The sequence below is a fragment of the Harpia harpyja genome, chromosome 10 (assembly GCF_026419915.1).
Source record: "Harpia harpyja isolate bHarHar1 chromosome 10, bHarHar1 primary haplotype, whole genome shotgun sequence".
Taxonomy (NCBI): domain Eukaryota; kingdom Metazoa; phylum Chordata; class Aves; order Accipitriformes; family Accipitridae; genus Harpia; species Harpia harpyja.
Window position 1 is genome coordinate 5,574,659 of NC_068949.1, and position 20,308 is coordinate 5,594,966.

Consider the following 20,308-nt stretch of genomic DNA (forward strand, 5'->3'; position numbering starts at 1 on the left):
GATCTCACCGCCATCCACCACAGACCATGGAGCAAACTCCTGGGGACCTGGAGGACAAGAATTGTGACACAGGAGTACATTAGCTGCCAGGGCCCATGGCCCTTGTGTTTGTCATGCCACTTGGTTTCAAGGACAAACACAGAGTCAAAGCAGGATTACTGCGGCCCAGCACTTGAGTTTCCAAATCTAATTCATGCCAGGCTTCTCCGTGCATCGGCTAGCAACGGGTTGTCTCTTCCAGCACCAGTTTGAAACAGAAGGCATCTGTGGCAATGTGCACTCAGGTACTTTGGACTCAGGTTTGCATCATCTTCCTCCTCCTCTGGGAAATATCCCTTCAATGCAATATTTCTTCACTCCCAGATGCTATGATATTCCACCGTCTTGCACACAGTTGTCTCCCACTTTGGTATTCATGTTTTCTACACATTAGAAGTCGTTATGCCACTTTTATTGCCATTTTTTTCAATCTAGCGTTCTCCAGGGGTACTTGCACACTGCCTGACATCAAGGCCCTTTATCTAAAGCATCGTGTGAGCAGACCAGAGAAGCCCCGATTTGTCCCAGCCTCCAATTTATTTTGTTCGTAGTGCTGAGGCCAATTCCCAGCCCTCACTGACTTTGATAAAACGACGCTACAAGAGGAAATCTCACACAGGAATAATTAACGATTCATCTCTATTTATTGGGCCCTTTTGTCAACTTAAACTTGTCACAACTGCCATAAATCCCCTCCAGTGCTAAACAAACTTTAATTAAATCTATTGTGCCACAAGAGCAATGCTTCAGATACCAGTGGAGTCGTCAATGATGAAAGAGTTTGGCCCACCCTGGCTTAAAACACCCTGTGGGGGCTGAGCTTCACCAGGGGATTGTGACCCTGTCCCAAGCTACTTGCTCAGATGCCATTAAGCATGGATGTAAACTCTGAAAACGTATTCCCAGTGAATTCCTGAGGCACTGCAGCTGGTTAATTGTTTCCCTGCTGACTAAGCAGTTGTTCCCCCCTGCCCACAACACATGAGTTTCAGTCTTATCACAGGAACAACCTCAAAGACATAAATACATGGACAATTCTGTACCCACCAGGCAAAAATCTGTTCTCCCATCTCATGGGTTACTAACAATCCTCCTGCCCTGGGTCTCCCCATTCAGGGAAAAGCAGCATAGCAAGCCCTTCTCCCTCACAAGCAGTGGGAAGAAGGAGCGGCAGATGGTGCCAGACCTGAAGAAGAGCCAAGCGCATCAGTTAAAGGTGGAACAAACTAACAGCACACCCAGAATTTTCTAAAAGCCTTCTCCCTAAGGAGAAGGGACATCCTGACACAGGATCTAGTTCACACCCTGTCTCCAGCTGCAGCCAGAAGCAGACCTGGGAAATGCAAGAACAGAGCAAGCACAAATGAAGCTTCTCCCTTTTTCTGCCTTCACGTACTTTCAGCCCTGAAGATCTTCACGTGATGTGTGTTTCCTATTTAGTAACCCACACTGGGTCCCTCCTGGACATGACAGACAAGCCTCTCCCATGCAGTGCTGGAGGACACCCACCCTTCTTCCAAAGTACAATATAAAACAAACACCTAGCCCTGTAACTGCACCTTGTTTGAGATAAAGGCTCCTTCTGCCAGTGTCATCAACAAACATCCTGCTGCGGAGTCAGCGGCTCTGCTAACAGCCCATCTAATGCAAACTTGCATTGCAGCAAACAAGATGGCAGAAGACACCGCTTTCTTTGCTGGTTAATCCCATTTGCCTCGTGAGAGGGCCCAAAACAAAATCAGAGTGAATTTACCATGACTCGAACCATGCTAATGCTAACCCCACAGGTCCCAAGGGATGCCTGGAAAAGCATACCTGCAGGAAGATGACATTGAGCACATTTTTAATACTGTTAAGCAAGGAGCCAGCACAGACTATGGGGAAGGCAAAAAAAACAGGAGAAGAAAAAAAAAAATCAAACCACACGGAGGGGGGGGGGGGGGGGTGGACAAAAACACACACCAACAAAAAAAACACCAAAGAATACTTGTTGCTGTGTTGAAGAGTCCTAGGCTCCTGCAGGGAGCTTGCCTCCCCTGAAAGCAGCAAGGATCACACTCTCCACATTTCTTATGAGATTGCAAGCAGTCACACATTGCAGCCAGCACTCTCATAGAATGAAGCTAGTATCCCCTCTTCCCCCAAAGGGCCCATCAAAATGTTTCAGGGAGCATGAAATGAGAAAGGGGGGGAATTCAAAAAAGCAAATCTTGAGATGAGAGACAGTGCACAACTCTCAACCAAAGCAGCTTCGGGGTCAGATACGTTTTGTTAAAAACTTATTGACAAAATAAGAACAGTAGGTGAGTGATACGAGAGCTCCCTCCAAATACACAGAAGCCCCTGTGCGCATGTAACAGCAACGTACGCATGTGGGTTTAGCTGCCATTGACCTCACCAAAAGAAACATAGCTCTAAACTAGACAAAAAGGGAGGGGAAAAGAGCAAAAATCTGTGCCAAGTAAACTGGCACACCCCTTGCATGGGGCTGCAAACTGCTCTGAGCAAATACCTTGCCCAACATCATTCAATTAATCATTAAAAGCAAATCTAAAGGGTCCCATCTCAAAAAGAGAAATTAAAGCTGTGCAGAGGGGGAGTTTCATGCACTTAAAGGTTCAGGAGTCGGAGTCAGCCAAAGGATCCTCCCAGCCACAATTTCACGCCGTAGACCAAGGAAAATCACAACTGTCGTGTTGACACTTTTCAGCAAAAGCACATCAGTCTGTGAGAGATCTCTCACATGTAAAGTTGGCAGTTAAGGCTCGATTTATAACCTAGGAGAGAAAATGCCATTACAAAGGAGCTGGGTAATCAGTAGACACAGTATAATTAATCGTTTTTCTCCTGATGTTCTCCAGCCACAGAAATTCTCACCTCTAATGAGCTGAGGTGTCTGTCAGTTGCTCTGTACTGGCAGCACGCATATTGGCAAGGTAAATAGGACTGGCTCCCAGCTGTGCTGGAACAAAATCCAACAGAGGAAAAGCGGGGTACAGTGAGAAACGGGCTATTTGCTTCCTCCCACATCTCCAAATCAATAGGGAGGCCAACAGAGGCACTGTCACCTAGCCAAGGTGCATTAAAGGCCCTGACAGGTCACCATCAAAACTGCCACTGCATTTTCTTGAGAAAACTTGCAGTGAGATCCCCTGAACAGAGCTGTTATCTGCAGCACCCGTATCTCCACCTGCAACTTCACGACAATATTGCTTCCTTTACCTCCTGTTTATGCCATTATTTACAGGGGTGCTTCTGCTGGGCTGTGCTGATGAAACTGCCGGTCCTGCAATTCAGACTTATGCCAAGAAAATATTCTGCTGGCCTTTCCCAACCTTACAAACAATTCCACCTCCTGATTTCATTGCTGGAAACCGTACAGCACACCTCCTCTTCTCATCCATATCAAAGCCTCCAGCTTCATATCTGCACACAATTATTTTCTTCTCAGGTGCTGCGTTGCTCTCCAAGTCTTTTCTCCCCAGACAGACATTCAGGGTCTCCCAGGACACAAAAGATGCTCATTTTTCCTTTTCATTACCACGGCAAGCAAATCTATAGAGGGCAAAAAAGGAAAGGAAGAATGTGCTTCTCTCTAACTTGCCTGCTGGAGAAACAAATCATCTCTGTGGCACCCACAAACCCTAATAGTAGAAAATGAAATGTGCACAGGAGTATATACGAGGGATATATGTCACACTATATTAAAAAATTTCCAGAATTAGTTGCTTCAAGGGTAAAGAAAGCCATGAGGTCTAGCAGGGTGCTGAATTTCTGTCTACCACGTACATCAGCACGGTACAAAATCGTTGTCAGCACTGGAAAATTGCCCATCACGTGAGTGGGTTCAGCAGACGATGAGTTACAGGACATGGGTACAAATCCGGCAGGCCTGGAGAGCAAAAACACGCCGGGGAGCAGCACGCGGCATCCATGCAGACATGGTTCCCTTGGCAACAGGAGAAAACACCTTAAAAATGCTCAGAAGTGCTGTGCTGCACACACTCCCCCCCCCCCCCCCTTACCCTGGCTCGCGGTCCACATGCTGCGATATAATCCAGGCTGTCCCCAGACAATGCAGCCCTCAGCTCATGATTATCACTGCACAGAGCTCAAAAGCCTGGGAGGCACACGTATATGCTCAGCCGGAACGACTGTCACATTCATCACATGTGCTGCCAGCAGCATCCAGCGGCACCGGCTTTAACTGTCCCTCTCCGTCCCGTTCTGCCTTTTCCTTGTGCAACAGGTTAAAAAAAGTGAGGGTGGTGGAGAGGAGAGGGGTGGATGGTTCACGAGTGGATGCACCACCGCTTCGGCGTGCAGGGCTTCAAAGAGACCCTATTTTAGCATCCTCCAAGCCCCACGGCCCCATAGGGCCCCGCAGGCAGGTGACCGCTGCCAGGCAGCATTGGGAAAGGGCAGCATTGGGAAAAAGTCTCGGGCAGCAGTTTGTCGTGGGTGGACCCGGCCCCCTCGCCACGCCTCCCGCCGCCCCGGACAAGCCACGGTTCAACCGGGCGACGGTACGGCGTCCACCACCCAGCCTGCACCGGGGACGGAGGCCAACGGAGAGCCACGGGCGATGGTAAGTCGCTGCTGGGAAATCCGGCTGTTGCTTTGCAGGCGGTGGCAAAAGACAGGGCAGGACGGTTTCGGCGGCAGCTCCAGCCTCTTCTCGGAGGCAGGAGGAAAGGGAGAAAGGAGCGGAGCTCTGCGCTGTGGTTAATAAGTAACACAGGGAGCTCCCTCGGCTGCTGCTGAATTACCAAAGCCAGTGCTCTCCAGGCTCGGTTCCTCTGCGAGGGGGAGGGAAAGGGTCCGTCAGCAAGTCTGCGCTGCCAGCGTGACACCCGCTCCAGTTCTGCATGGCAAGCATGACCCCCACGTGTGCCCCGTCTGCACGGCCCGTGCAACCCACCCTGGCCGGCTGGAAATCAGCTTTTTCAGGGCAGTGGAGGGGACAGAGGCAAAAGACCGTGGGCCTTGTGGCATACCTCGTTCCAGCCCTGCCTGCAGGTCCTGCTCACGCCAGGGCTGTCCCCTTTACCTTCTCCTAGGTGACAAGTCACCCTTAAAAGGGAGGATGTTTGAGCAGAGAGGGTTGTTCCATCTCCAAAAAGCACAAAGTTCTCCCAATTTCCCATGCTAGTTCTTTTCCCTCAGTTGCACAATGCATCTACTTGGTTTCCTGCTGGCAAAAAAAAAAAAAAAAAAAAAATCCCAATGGCTTGGCAGTTGAGAGCCAGCAAAAGAAAACAAAATAAATTTCCCTAATGAGAAGAGTGTGTTTTAAAGGAGTAAGTGCACATGAAAGCATTAACATGCCATACCGACAAAAACAGCAGGCTGGCCAATGTGCTGGGGTGGAGGAGGAGGGAAGGGGAAAGAAGCAGGGGTGGAGGGCACGGAGGGTGCTCTGGGCAGAGTTCGCCATCACAAGACACAGCCGGAGGGGCTGGCTTTCGTGAGGTCCATTGGCCAAACCTCAGCCTGGCCATACCTCCCACTGGTGCTGGGCTCCAGAGAGGAGCTGAACTTGGAAAAAGCCCCGGGACTCGTCCTCCCGTGTAGTCACGACACAGAAAATTGTTCAGAGAACAATTAAGCCGCATCCCTCCCAAGCAGGCTGGTTTCCTGCTCTGCCCGGGGGAGGCTGGCTTGGAACCCAGCCTGCCGTGTCCATAGCCCTCTGCTCCAAGCAAGCAACAGCTCCAGCTTTACACAGCCTTTCCTCTCTTTAGCACTGATACACGAACAAGATGTTTCAGCCCCTGGCTCCCATCTGAATCCCCCCAGGGCAGCCCCCACGGGTGCCCCCCTGCCAGAGGCCCCATGCAGAGCCAGCCTCCATCCCCACTTTATCCAGTTGCTAAGCTACCTGCGCCCAGCTTATCACGCCATCAGCACAGAAGGGCAACGGCTGAGGGTTTATTGCGAGGGTTTAATACGCTGAGCCGTGTTTACTCGCTACCTTCCCTCCAAACCCAGAGCTTGGGAAGGGACGGGGTTGACATTAGCAGGGGGGTGGCAGAGCTGGCGCTGGCAGGGGGCCATCCAAAACGCCACACAAACTGAAGGGCAGAACGGATAGTTTGCAAGCAAGCAGCGAGGCTGGAGCACGCACAGGTGAGGAAGGTTTTCCTCAAACATCATGCAAGAGGGAGAGCGTGCAGCCGTGATGCCGGGGGGACAGGAACCATCCCGCCGCCAGCCAGCCCTGAGCTAAGGTTCAGCATGCACCTTGGCACTCTCCATTTCATGAAGTGCTCTGCAGCTGACAGCTTTCTCTAAGTATAAGGGTCATGGCTGTGCAGACAGGTAGGGAGCCACACAGCCTGATGGCTTAGCAGACCCAGCAACATGGGAATAGGACATTAATCTCTCTAATCTTCCTCAAAACATGCAAAACCAAAGAAAAACCCACAAAAACATCAGCTCCGTGGCTGCCTCTTTGGTTTTGTACAGCCTGTGAGTAGGTAAACTACAGGGAAGGACGATTTGCCTTAGTTGCTCAGCTGTTCAAGATGCCACTTCTGAGCATCAATGCCCAAGCAAAGCGTCTCAAGGGACTGCTGACCAAACACCCCCAAGAAACAGTGGGCCGTATTTGTTGGGACTCGTATCTAACTTGCCACGCTTTGCTCTACAGCACATAAAGGAAAACAAATTGCAAAGATATGTTGGTCTTTGTCCTTGAGAAACAATCAACTGGAAGGATCAGATCACCCACTAGGAAAGAATTTTAATTGCCAGAACATAACCTTTTGGAGAGAGCAATACCCCCACTGCACTCACTCCTGCCTTCTCCACTAAGCCAGAAGATACACTGGCTCAGATAGCCCCCATCCCCAAGAACTCTTATTGTAGTTTCATCTTCGCCTATATTCACTCCCCAAAGCCAAGAAGAACTGCTGCTTCCCCACCCCCACCCCTTAAAAAACAAACAGCAGCAGCTCTGCCCAAGAGCCAGAAGACAATGCTAAATCACAATCCCTCCCTGTGCCCTTTGTTACTCACAGACAGAAACAGCCTCTTAAAACTCCATCTTAACATAAGGGAGATTGAAAAGGAAAAGGAGCTGAACTCCAATTTAGTGTGACTCATCTCTCTGATTCACACCACTTCTTTCTCCTCTAAAGCAGGCTTCCAGTGCAGATGACCTGCAAATAAAGCCCTCCCGATTCAGAAAGATATTTCACAAACCTCAAAAGCAAGCAATTCTCAGTTCTAGAAGCCATCGCAGAATTTCAGGGTTTTTTTTCCAGAAAATATGTAATCTATTTGGGAGCTTAACCTCACACAGCCATCATTTCTTAGTACCTCAGGTTACAATGAATACATATACACAGTGGTAAAGTGGTAGGCGTTGCGAGTCAGAGGACAAAAGCGACAAGCTGGACTTCACTTGACCTAGGTACATGCAGGATGTACCCAGGGCAGGGAGCAAAGGACAGCATTGATATCCCCTATCATCAGCACACCCCAATTCAGGTCCACACACACACTCTAACCCTCCCATCCAGGCTGCAGCTGCTTCCATGGACCCGTAACTCCACAGCCCATGGGATGCCTTGCAGCTTTGAACATCCACTTCATCCTACCTCTGCCATGCTGATCTGCTCTTCTCTTTCCTTTCTGCGGTGTCAGGCAGGAAAAGCCCACAGGCTGAGCACGGAGGAGAGGGAGCAGCTGCTGCCAAACCTGAGAGCTGTGGGGTGGAATGAGGTGGAAGGCAGAGATGCCATCTTCAAAGAGTTCCACTTCAAGGACTTCAACCGGGTACGAGCATCAGTGGTACAGAGTTTTACAAAGCGGGAGACCTGGTTTGCACAGCAGGGAGTCCCATGTGCAAGGCTCAGCCAAAGAAACCCATCCGTGTTTCTACTGAAATGTAATGGCTGAGCAAGATAACCTGCACAAGACACCAAAGTGCTCGACCCAGCACATGGTTTGTCTGGGAAAAGCTCCCCAAAAAGAGGAGAACCCATACAAAACCCAAAGATACAGAACATCCCAGGCCTTGCATTTGGTTGGGTTACCTAGAAACATGCAGTGTAAAATTAATAGTAATGGGGTGAAAGACAGTATCGCAGGGTAAGCGATTCAGAGCTAACTTTTCTTCTTACTCCCCTGGGCAGGCCTTTGGCTTCATGACCAGAGTGGCTCTACAGGCAGAAAAACTGGATCACCACCCTGAATGGTTCAATGTGTACAATAAGGTAAGAAACAGGGATGGTGGGGCAAACAGAGCTCTTCAGGGTGCAGATCCCTTTTTTGAGGCATAAAACAGCAGCAGCAAGTCCTGTTCAGATCAGCAGGACTTCTTCCCTCATGCTATTCCCTTGGCATACCACAGACAGCCTGCAGCTATTGCTTACAGATCCTTTCCTCCCCCTTTTTTGACCTGTCCGGCTAAGCAGTAGCTGCCTGTAGGCCGGCACCAGGGTTGCTTTTTTTAAATCAGTGTCAGAAGTAGCAGCAAGGCGAAAAGCTTCTGGAGAAAGAGCGAGTTGAAAAGTGGGCACAGCCGGCTGCTGTGACCAAGGCAGGGGTGGCAGTGGCAGCCTGTGGCCAGAACAAGCTGTAGGAAGAAGAAAACCAGGCAAAGTGCCAGACCACCTCTCCTCTCCCACCCCGGGAAATTTTGCTAATGAGTCTGGAGAAAGTAATAGCGCTACCTGCCTCATCAGATGTGAACTGTCTGCGGCACTGGGGGAAACCGTTCCTGCTCTTTCTGCCAGCAACACTTGGTCGGTCTGTCTGTCTGGTTTAGGTTCACATCACCTTGAGCACCCACGAGTGCGGAGGCTTATCGGAGCGAGACGTCAACTTGGCCAGCTTCATCGAGCAGGTTGCAGCTTCTCTCTCCTGACTAGAGAGAGACACATGAAGCCAAAAATCAATGCTGCCGCTGCCACAACCCGCATCTTGCCTGGACAGCTGCACCTAGAACCTTCTCCCACTTCCAAGCTAGTTCCTGGATCCAGACTGCCTAACGCCATGCCAAACTCCCTGCCGCAGCTCAGACGGATGGAGGCATTTCTTGGGCACCGTGCATACGTAACAATCTCTGATCCTGCCACTTCCATTCTTAAACCCTTTGTTAGCCGTGCACTACCAGCTCGCAAACCACTGAGCCTCTGGGGCTTTCAGCAGATGTGCCCTTTTAGCCAGAGTCATGTTACACAACCGCACCAGTAAATCTTTCCAGAGCTTGACCCCATCCAGCCACTGTGTTATTGCTTCTTACCTACTGGAATATGCTTTCTACCTAAAACATGGTACGCGAACCCTTTGGTTTCTTTCTAACATACCAGCAACTGTGATGTGCAATTTGGTTATTACTGTAACCTCCCTCTAGCAGTATTATAAGCGGGCATGTGATCTCACCCCTATTGTAACCAGCCTTTAGTAGGATACCAACTGAAAATGTTTACAATAAATGTCTTGGTTAACCTGATGTCAGTTTGGAAGCAGGCCTCGTCAAAATTACACCAACAGATTTTACCAAGGCAGGTAGTGGCCTGACTGCTCTCAAGAAGGTGCTTCTGTCATTGAAAAGCTTCTTCATAAAGCAACACGGAGAAACGGCACATGCCTTTGCAGGCCTGCACCTCAAAGTGAACGGGGTCTGAAAGAGAATGATTTTATCAAAGCCAGAGCAGATCAGATAAAAACTGCTTGTGCTAAAATCAGAAGCATACCATAGCCAAGGCACAAACACAGGGAAGGCACAAAAGCAGTGCAGCAGTGGGCTGGGGGCTGCTTATGGTGGAATACCTCCCAAAAGAGGTCGTAGGTGGATTTGGTGGTGTAAGATCTTCACTCCAGTAACACAGTGATCTCAGCATTCAGGGAGTCTGCAGCCAAATTGCTGTGGTTTTGGTACAACAGGAACAATTTGCTGTGAAACTAACACTAGTTGCTTTCAGCAAAACAGTCTGGGAGAAACACTACAAACACCGAATTCAGGTCTTTTTTTTTTTTTTTTTTTTTAAAACCCTTTAAGGTTCTACAAAGTATTAAGAGAAAATCCATAGCTCTTAAATGACAATTTTCAGCATCCTTGAACATCGCACACAAGACGTACCCACAGACACCATCTTTTTCTTGACAGAATGAAAGAGCAGCCCTCGGGCAGTTAGCAAGATTCATAAACCATTCTCCCTGCTACAGACTAGGCTGTGCACGAGCAAAGACCAGGAGCAATAGGTCCTCATTCATTCAAATGAGCATTGAAACAGAAAAATAAGAGTTCAATGAGCCTAGATAGCTAAATGCACCATTTTAATACAAACTAGGCCCATTTTCACCATCTCTTCAGCTATTTCAGCCTACAGTTTTACAGTGGCAAATTAGAGCAATACAGAATACTTTCACCAGATGAACTTGTCCCACTTGTTCATTAAAAAGTCAATGTGTATTTATTGGGCAAGATATTACTGTGTTGTACGCAACCCTTCCACTCCCCCCTCCCCCAAGTCATCAGAAAAGTCCGGATGAAATCCATGGCATGAAGACACACATCTCTTCTTGGTCCATCCCACTGGATATTCTTCAGTCTAGTACCTAAGAGCACACAAATCCCTTGGGAGTGCTTTGTACGAGCAACAAATTGAGTGTCTCACTTGAAAAACCTGACAGTCAGAAATCTCACAGGAATTAATAATCACAAAGATCCCTCCAGGTCTAAAGTACCATCCAGTTTCAAATCATAATCCAGTCCATAAAATTCTTCTTTTTTGTCTTTTAAATAATTATACAGCCTGTTAATCGCACCGTTTTCCTAAGACCATTTGGCATGATAAAGGAGATGCAGATTACATTAGATGACAAGGATGAATAAAGACTACACACTGGTAAATTACAGTGGCCTATTCCTGACCAGAAGATTACATTTACAGTATAGAACAAATACACATAAAACAATTAAACCCACAAGTATTACTAGTAAAGTGAAGCCCAGAATGGAATACATTGACTTACAAATACAAATCTTCAAATACATCCAAAAACGTGAAATGGAACACTGATCTGTTAGATCCATCTACTTCCTCGGAGGAAAATGCAATCAGGGAAGAGAAGGGAGTTTCTCTCTCCTTTACCCCACCCCAATCCATCCCCTCTTTCTTTTAAAGCAGAAACAAAAAGAGTACCTCCCTTTTTTGTTTTGTTTGTTTAAATCTCGGTTCAAAAGAGAACCATCACAGTAGCCAGACACTTAAGACTGTCTCAGAAGTACTGCAAACTCAGAGATGCAGTAATGGTCACATTGGCAAGACATTAACAGAATAAATAGGTCCAACATAAATGCTGACTGCCAGAGCTGGTAACACCATCAAGAGACTATCAGGCAATTCAAATGCGGTGTTTTCAAAAGGGCTCAGAGACATGCATAAAGTCATCAATTTAAGGGCAGATGGCCAAAATACTTTTGTCTCCTAGCACTGAGGATAAACCTGTTAAAAAGCAAGTATCCTTCCCACAATCACTGGGCCCAATGCTGCACTTGTTTGTGCAGTGGCTGGTAAGTAACCTTCTCATTCGGTATAATTATTGTGCAAGTGTGTGCTTCAGCTGTGTTAAGCCAGTGAGGGTCAGCTTCGGGCTAACAAGCCCACTACAGCAGAGACAGACGCCTTCAGACACCCTGCATAAGACTGTGCAAATGTGGCACAAAGTCTCCTCCCAAGTGTTGAACTCTGCCTGGGAAACTCTTGGTAGCATGCAAAAAGCTGAGAGGAAACACATGGGAAAGCCCTGCAGGAGTAACTCCACCACTGTTTAATAACTCAAGAGATTCTAGCTTGTCCTCAAGGCCACAACTGCCTCACAAGTTGCACTGGGAAAACTCTCTCACCATAAAAACTGTGGAGAAAAATATGAAGGGTGAGCCATATGCCCAAGGCTTGAATACCTCCAACTTGCTGCATCCTATCTATCATCTACCTCTCAGAGCTACACCAGCATCTTTGTAATACTGTGAAGGGACTTGGCTCAATACAACTACTATTCTACCTTATAGGCAAGCATACTTTCTCTGAGGCCAGTCTCCCTTTGAGGTTTTTTTTTCAGTATAGTACCATAAGGAAACAACCACAGCAAAGGTTGCGGTCAACAGCTGAACCCTCAAATCCTCCCTGGCGTCCCACAAAAAAAGCCAGAGAAGCGTCAAGGCACAATGGTGAATGCCCTTTTGAGAATGTGCCTTAAAAGAATCAGTGCAAAGAGCAGAGATTACTACTGTTACAAAAGTCACCTTTTTATACTAAAAGATCATGGTAAAAAAAGGTCAGCTTTGGTGCCATCCATTTGCACATGAAGTCCCTAGCCATGACACATGCCAGGGCCTGACTGACTCTACTACAGCCTTGTGAGATAGTGCAAAACCTTCAAGTTATGAACAGCGAAATCACTGTTTTGCACATCCCTCCAGAATTGTGCAAGGTACAACAAAAGCACTCTAGGTGGTAAATGCATGTCTTCCAGAAGAGGGAGGGAAGCAAAACAGTTACTATGTACCTAGGATTTTCAGTACAATCCAGTTCCTCTCCCTACACCACCCGCTTGGTTTCTATTTCTGCTGTTATTCAAACCAAGAGATTCCAGAAAAGGATTTTGCGTTGGGTTTTTTTTCCCCTCAGCAGATGTCGATTGCAGTCTCACTGAGGTCTCCAGAGGGGACTTCAAAAAGAGTACATGACCATCTTTCCTTTGCCAGTTTATCGGCTCTGCATTACATAGATATAAGGCTTCCAGCACAGTTCATTAAATGCAGTAGCTTGGAGGAATACTCAAAAGAAAACAAAATTTTCAATTTATTTTCTGCCTTCAACTTCTGCGAAGATTGAAGCTTTGGAACACAACATGAGAACTCAAATCTAACACTTGGCTGGACACCAGCTGAATACCAGGTCTGAGGAGAAGAAACAGCAAGGAATGAAGTGACGTGCAGAATACCTGAGGAATTTGGAGTTGTGGAATGGACATTCAATTCACCATCAACAGTCATGATGAAAATAGGCAGGGGGAAGGGAAGAAAAGCCCTAAAACTAAAGTTGGGCATGAAAATAATGCAGATTTCAGAACAGACTGAGATGGGAAAGGAAGTTTTTAAGATCAAGCCGCCATCAGACCTGCAATTGTTGGAACAAAGGCTTACTGCAATCTCCTCCCCTAGGAAACCTTTAGAACCACCCCAGTGCTAGCTGGTAAGGCACCAATTGTTGCACTACAGTCAGTGGTGGCCGGGAGAGCCGTTCATGTGCTTTTCACTGCAAGGAACATCCGTGCTGTAGAGGCCATCCAAGTACGCCTGAGAAATCTCCGCTACCAAGCTCCTGTCTGGGACGGACTGGGCCATTCCATAGATGGCTCCCTAAGCGGAGAAGAGGAGGTTGTTACACAGGATTGTTAATGCCATCAGAGAAACACACTTACCCTAAACATACCCTCACTACATGCTGGCCTCCTTACCATGCCTGTGGTCTTGGCGTCAAGGTCCTTCATGATCTCCTCAATGCTGTCTTTGACATCTTTCAGGAACTGTTCAGCAACACCAGACTTTGTGTGCAACTGCGTAATGCAGAGATGAATACTGGGCAGGCAGGGGAGAGGGGAGAGATTAACCATCTCAAGTACATACAGCTCCACATTTTCTGAGCAATCGACAACAATTTAGTCCTTCCCTGGCCAGTGGCAACTGTCCTTAAAACAGCATTTCAGCAGTATAATGGGAGAAGACGATCCACTCCCTTCCAATTAAAGGTAATCCCTGCAAATTACTTGCTAGAACCAAGCTGCAGTGAGTTCAGCTGTTCTTTTGCAAAATGGCAACTCCTCCTTCCTTCCTGACTTCACCATACACAGTTAAAGGCCTATAATTTTCTCACCTTGTTCCAGGTACCTCAGGTGAGAAAAACGCAGCTGCCTGCAAGCACGGTGATCCTTGCCATAATTTCCCTCCCCTTGCTCCACAGTTTAGATAAGTCATCAGCCACCCCCAGCAGGGAACTTGGCAGCTACCAGAAGGAACAGGGCTACTTGCACCTCTGAGCTATCACTTCAGGCTCTCTAGACTTCACTCCATGCTAACTGCAAGTCCAAAATTTCTTCAGTGCAGCTACATCTGAAAGCATTTGCCCCTTTTACCCACAGAAAAGCAACTACCACCCACTCAAGGAAACTTTCTGACAAACACTCATTTTGCACCAGGCTGGAAAGATCACTGAAAATGATCAGCCCTTCACTGGTCTTTCAATTACCTTCATCTTCGGTGGGCAGCAGGAAGATACTAAAAATAAATAAATAAATCTACAAACCCTCAGATAACTAACATGAGATAAAGCCCTGGCTACTTATATTTTTCTGTTTGTATTAGACAGAGGTAAATAGAAAGGGAGCCTCAGATATGTCCTCTTCCAGGTTCATTAAAATTACTATTGCCTTATCCTCACTGCAGTAACTGCTATATATCAGCAATTAGAAAAGTAATTCCTTCTCTGCAGAGGAAAAGTCTACATACAATTTATCAGATATGGACAACTCCACTCAGGAAATCACAACAGCTACATGGCCTAAAGACGACCATCTTGCATACCCTGGCTACGCATATCACTCCACTGGTCTCCACAGACTCACCTTGATGGGAACTGTAGGACATTTAAGTTCCACCCTTTTGCAGCTAAGAGGTTAGATAATCGATAAATGTCGAAAGTGTCCGAACCGATGGAGAGGACAGACACCTCAGGTTTCCCTAAAATGAAGATGCTGTCAATTTTTCTCAACCTTGAAAAGAAGAAGGAGAAAAGAAGTCACTGACCAGGGTTACAGGGGCCAGACATTCTGTCCATCTATCTGGAGCCTTAAAGGAAAAGCTACAGATGGGAACAGATGACAGCTCATTCCTACCAAAAAATCATGCAACAGCCCAGGCCATTGGGACTTGCAAGGGGCCTCAGGTCATTATAAGCCCTAAAGTCAAGTAAGCTCAGGAAGAAACAGAAAAGAGGGAAGACAGAGAGGCAAGAGAAGACAGACTAGAAAAGAAAATCAGCTTATCAGCTCACATAGCAACACAAGCACCCCAACAAGAGAGAATATAACCCTTCTTTTGTCATCTTGAGTAAGTCCTTCCAGATTCCCCCTCAGCCATGGCTGATGTAGAAGAAACTCTCGAAGCAAAGTCAGCTAAATAAAGATGCCTGCACCACTCGTCTCAGCTATCTGGCACAGGGCAGCACCTGGGCATAAACAAAGCATCTTCTCCCACAACTGCCCAATGGATCCCTACCCAGCAAGTAACACGCTATAGCTTCTCCAGGGAAAAAGAACAGTTGCAAGAGAAACAAAAGCAGTTTGGGAGAAGGAGTCCAGAACAGGGTTAAAGAGTACAATCAAAACACTAAGGCACACACGTACTCTGATTCGAGGAAACGAGCCGTTTTAATAATCCTCTTCGTAGCCTCAACGTAGCCCGATTCTCCTATGTGCATCAGAGTTGCCCAGCATGCAGCTATGATTCCACCAGGCCTGGAGCCCGCCACGGAAGGGGAGGCGTATATGCCCCCTTGCCAGTCAGGTGCTATGAAGAACTGGTAGCTCCTGTACTTCTTGTCGCTGTACAGCACCACTGAGGAACCCTTGGGAGCATAACCATACTGCAAAGGGCACAGAAAGCATTAAAAAGCAGCAAGAGGGCACAGGAACACATTCAAGCACTCACTGCATGCAGTCACCAAGATCCCATTTGCCCGTACTTTAGTGCATGGCACAAAGCATCTGAATAGAGCAGTCCCTACCCCTGCACTTCAGCACTCCTCCACACAGCAGAGCAGAAATGCCTGAAGGCAGGGATGACATCAGGAATCACTCCCCAAAAATGAAAGCACTGGAAGACCTTTCTCCTCCATTCTTACCTTGTGGGTATCAGCAGAAATGCTGGTCACACCTTTTACGCGGAAGTCAAATTGATGCTTTAGAGGGAATCCTGCCTTGTCCATGAAAGCAATAAGAAAACCACCCAGGCAAGCGTCAACATGGAAGGGGATTTTGTACTTCACCGCAAGCTGTGTGTGAACAAGACATTCTGCTGAGTAACACGCCATCAGGCAAGAAAATGATTAAGAAATTAAATGTTTCCTGGACCCTTTTGGAGCCTCATGCCACTCTCAAGCTGCTGAGGATAGGAGATCTGGAAGGGCTGGCTACTTGTGGGATGCTTTCCCCTGCCTTCCACATATGTGAAGATTGCCAGTAAAAGGCAAAACATCACATTTTGGCAGTTTGCTGTATTTGCCAAAGACATGTGACAACATGGTCTGAAAGGAATATCTGCAATAAAGTGTAAGGGCATAATCCAAATGAAAAGAAGGTCAGAGGCCCTGGCTGGTTACATACAAAATAAATAACCGGAGCACGGAGAGAAAAATCAAGAGGCATGTTTGAAAAATAAGATCCCAGCCCTTTGGATCCTACTTCCTCCACACATTCCTCAGACTTCTGCACCAAGTTTGCTATAACCAGTAGGCCCTAAATCAAAGCCTTTTTTACCAGGTGGGCTATTTTGCTGTTATTTCCTTTCAGGCATCAAAGAATGAGCCCTTCTGGTTGGTCTCGCAGTGGGTGCAGTGGAGCTCAAAGTCACGTATACAACACATACCTTCAGTTACAGCAGAAGTTTATGGCACAGACTTGAGAGTTCAGAGACAAAGCATGCGCAAAAGACTTGCTGCTTTGCCTTGCAATGATGCGCGCCACATGCACTAGCTCAAGTCCAGAATCCAGCCCCACACAAACAGCTTTATGGCAATGACCAGAGCTAACTTCTGGTATTTAAAGCCCACCTTCTCACAGCACTTACACAGTACAAAAAAAATTAGTCCCACATTCCTCCTCATTTCCAAACTGTGTCCTACATACCCTGCTGTTGCTGAGCACCTGATTTGAGGACAGTATTACCCTACCAACCAGTCTGCTCCTCCCACCAGATTCACTGGTTGGCATCCTGGAACCCTTCTGCTCTGCTTGTACAGAAGGACATGCTGGTTTTATTGCTACAGCACCCAGAAGTCCCAGGGGTGCCCCACCTCTGCCACCTCTTCAATCGGGTCCATAATTCCATGTGGGAACTGGGGAGCGGAACAGACCAGCATGGCTGTGTTCTTCGAGATAGCTCTCCTCATTGCCTAAAAATTTAAAGAGAGAAGATGCTCACATTCCATTTACCAAGTGCCATCCTGCCAAAAAAGATAAAAAGTAAAAACATGCAGCATCTGGTCTTAAAAACCAACACACAAAAGCCTATAGAAAGAAAAGCAATGAGCTACAAGCATCAGCAGACATCAGCTGAGTCATTTAACTCATCCACTTGGAAATACGAGAACACTTTCATTCGCCCTCATCTGAAACCTGTGACTATTTCTGAAATACATAAATTATTTGATTCTAAATGAATCACACAGGACAAAGGGATGGTTTACATTCAATTATTTCAAACAAAACCTTATCTGCAATGACAGGCACTTACTCCTGCCATTTTTCCTTATTTCCAGGAAGCATTCATCCTTCTCTATCCACTGACTTGCTACCCAGATAGGTAGATTTCTTGCTATTTGCTGTACAATGCTGATTTCTCACAGAAAGAGTGCTGTGTTGCCTAAAGTGATACCTGAACATCCACTTCCATAGCCTTGGTCAATGGTATGTGAATCAACTTCAGTCCAAAGTAGTGCGCTGCCTTGTCAAACGCTGCGTGAGCACTCACCGGGACCAACCTAGAAAAGTAAGACTGCATATGTCAGCCCAGGCAGCACCTAAGCCATAACATGAACAGGAGGGTAAAGAGCAAAAAAATTCAACCCGTAAATATTTCTGTGCGACAGGCAGGTCACAAACAGGCCAACTGTATGTTTCAACTAGCCAAAAATCACACAGACCGAAAAAAGAAAAAAAGTTGGGGAAAATACTCTCTGGGACAAAATAGAGGCCACGTGCTGTTCTGAACTAAAACGATGGACACTCCATCTTGAACAACCCAAAGAAAATCTATTAAAGTAATTCTATCCCGCTGCATGGTCTTCTGTGAACCAGGAACTCTTGAATTCCCAAGAAAGCTAATTTCTTGTCATATCAAACAATATTGTACCATCTCCAACCAGCCACATGCCCTGAGAGGGGCATATGAGATAATAAAAAAGGGAAGGAGCAGCATAAATACACCAAATGAACATAACATTTGCTGTCTCCCATCTCAAATGGCCGTGGCTGAGCAGCTTTAATTAACCCTGTTTTCTGAGGCATCATATCTCTATCAGGGCATTTAATAGCATGCAAAAATGTTACAGCGGGAGGAAATTCAGGAATTCAGCAGAAGATGAACACCACAGTGTTTCATCTCTTTTTAAATTTTCCCCTTGTAAGCAATTAACCAGAGAAGTATTTTTGATGCACTGTCTACAAAAAAGCAGCATGTTAGAAAGCGCAAATCCTCTACTAGCAGCGTAACAATTAGCACAATTCCTCATTTCAGCTCCAACCAACCCCAACTTTAGTCCCAGAGTTTTCAGGCTAAACCCACTTTGATCTGAATAAATCAAAACCCTTAAACACTTCAAAGGGCCTGACAATCTCTGCTCGAGAGGGGCCCGAAGCTGATACGAGCAGGCTCTGTCTAGAGCAGCATGCAGGTATTGCCAAAATACATCTGCACAGCATAGCTACCATGGACCCCAGCAACATTCATGCCTCCCAGGCTGCTTAAAGGTTCTTGTGTGTTTGTACCACTTCTTTTGACCCAGGTTTCTCTCCTTCAGACACAGATGGACAAGGGGGAGGTGGTAATGAGCTATGAAATGAAGGATTATTAAGGTCTAGCAGCCACCTCAACTCAGAGGAACAGTAAAACCCGCAAGGCCCCAAAGCAAAAGCCAAGTCGCAGAAGTATTGCTCACATTTCTGGCTGTTTGATGCCTCTCTCATAAGCCAGGTCTCGGTATGCCTTGCAGGCCATCAGAATGCTCTCAGTCCCCCCAGATGTCATCTGTTGTGAAGAAAAGCAGCAAACAAGAAAAACAACCACTTACATGGATGTTGCAGAAGAGAAAAGCAAAAAGGGGATGCTGCCACAGCGTCTCTGCCCAGAAATGCTTCAGAGGCAAGATGCACAGAACAACTCAGGTTTTCAAGGGCAGCAGAAGCCACTGAACAGCTCAAGGTAGCTTTCTGACATTCAGAGCTTGAAAGTGCACATGTAAGTAAATGTCAACTTCTCTATTTAAAGTGGGAGGGGGAAAGGGAAAACAAAAAAAATATTCAACTCAAAAGCCTAATAAGAGGGGACCACACTGCACAGTCACTAGCTGGCAAACATGACTGCACCTCATGAAACTGCTAGTACATACTTAGCTCTTGATTACCCGGGGATTGTTTACCTGGATTACAAATTAATTATGCCACGTACAAGGAAACAACAAAGTTGACTCTGTATTAAGTCAACTGAAGTCCAGCAGGTTTTATTAGGTCTGGAGCAGTGCCACACTGAGGCATGGAGCCAGCTCAGGGTTGGCACCACTCCTGAGCTACAAAACCCTCCCAGAACCTGGAGCACTGCAGAGCACATTGCTCTCTCCCACCTTCCCTCTGCAGAGGCCAGCCTAGATCTGGTCAACACCAGGCCAGACCAACACCATTTCCTGTAAGTCCTCAAGGACCCAAGAAATTTTACACCAGGAGGAATTTCTGCATTACTGTCCCCAGCAAGTCCCTTGATACCCACACAACCCACTACCCGTGCTGTCCCTGCCCTCTTTACCCTGACCATTAGAGAACAAGGGGGCTTGCATCAGGAGGTGGAAGAGAGGAAGGTACATGCACCAACTGTTCAATCAAGTTTACTATTGCAAACTAGAACTCAAGAGCTGTTGCAAATAAATAAATGAAAGTCTTTACAGGAAGAAATTCCTCAAGTGGGAGGACTGTCTCTTGTCGGCCAGCCTTTATGAGTTCTGACATGCAGGGGACAGGAAAGTGTGTGGGCACAAACCTTCCAAAATAAAATTTTAACCTAGTAAAATGTGAGGTTGGTTTTTCAAGCAGCCTGCAGGACTGACTTACTGCTATGCTGGATGAGCCATAACTTGAGAATGGGTGGTACCTGGGACAGGTAAACAGAAGCAGAGGTGAAAGAGAGGAATCAAAAGCTACTTAAAGTGCTTATGGAGGACTAATTTTGATCCTCAGATCTGCTGAAGCAACTGCAATTTCCCCT

The 20,308-nt window shown here is 46.9% G+C and overlaps 2 protein-coding genes across 3 annotated transcripts in view; one reads left to right on the forward strand and one right to left on the reverse strand.

Moving 5' to 3' along the window:
• The first annotated feature begins 4,499 nt into the window (after window positions 1-4,499).
• On the forward strand, window positions 4,500-9,502 carry PCBD1 (pterin-4 alpha-carbinolamine dehydratase 1). 2 transcript variants are annotated; one of them, XM_052799218.1, is made up of 4 exons: window positions 4,500-4,627; window positions 7,690-7,821; window positions 8,181-8,261; window positions 8,816-9,502. In XM_052799218.1, exons 1-4 carry the CDS (start codon window positions 4,625-4,627, stop codon window positions 8,912-8,914), a joined length of 315 nt encoding a protein of 104 aa, XP_052655178.1. In that variant the 5' UTR covers window positions 4,500-4,624; the 3' UTR covers window positions 8,915-9,502. The 2 variants fall into 2 exon arrangements, with proteins under 2 accessions (XP_052655178.1, XP_052655179.1); XM_052799219.1 differs by lacking the exon at window positions 7,690-7,821 and having other exon boundaries at window positions 4,520-4,627.
• Window positions 9,503-10,312: 810 nt separating this feature from the next.
• Window positions 10,313-20,308, reverse strand: part of SGPL1 (sphingosine-1-phosphate lyase 1) — a 32,308-nt gene continuing 22,312 nt past the window's right edge. Inside the window, exons 7-14 of the mRNA XM_052799217.1 lie at window positions 18,993-19,081; window positions 17,711-17,816; window positions 17,130-17,228; window positions 15,960-16,109; window positions 15,463-15,701; window positions 14,683-14,829; window positions 13,519-13,639; window positions 10,313-13,420 (exon numbers count right to left, since the gene is read on the reverse strand). Of these exons, the coding sequence (XP_052655177.1) occupies window positions 13,280-13,420; window positions 13,519-13,639; window positions 14,683-14,829; window positions 15,463-15,701; window positions 15,960-16,109; window positions 17,130-17,228; window positions 17,711-17,816; window positions 18,993-19,081 (1,092 nt within the window). The 3' untranslated portion in view covers window positions 10,313-13,279. The remainder of the gene's footprint in view (window positions 13,421-13,518; window positions 13,640-14,682; window positions 14,830-15,462; window positions 15,702-15,959; window positions 16,110-17,129; window positions 17,229-17,710; window positions 17,817-18,992; window positions 19,082-20,308) is intronic.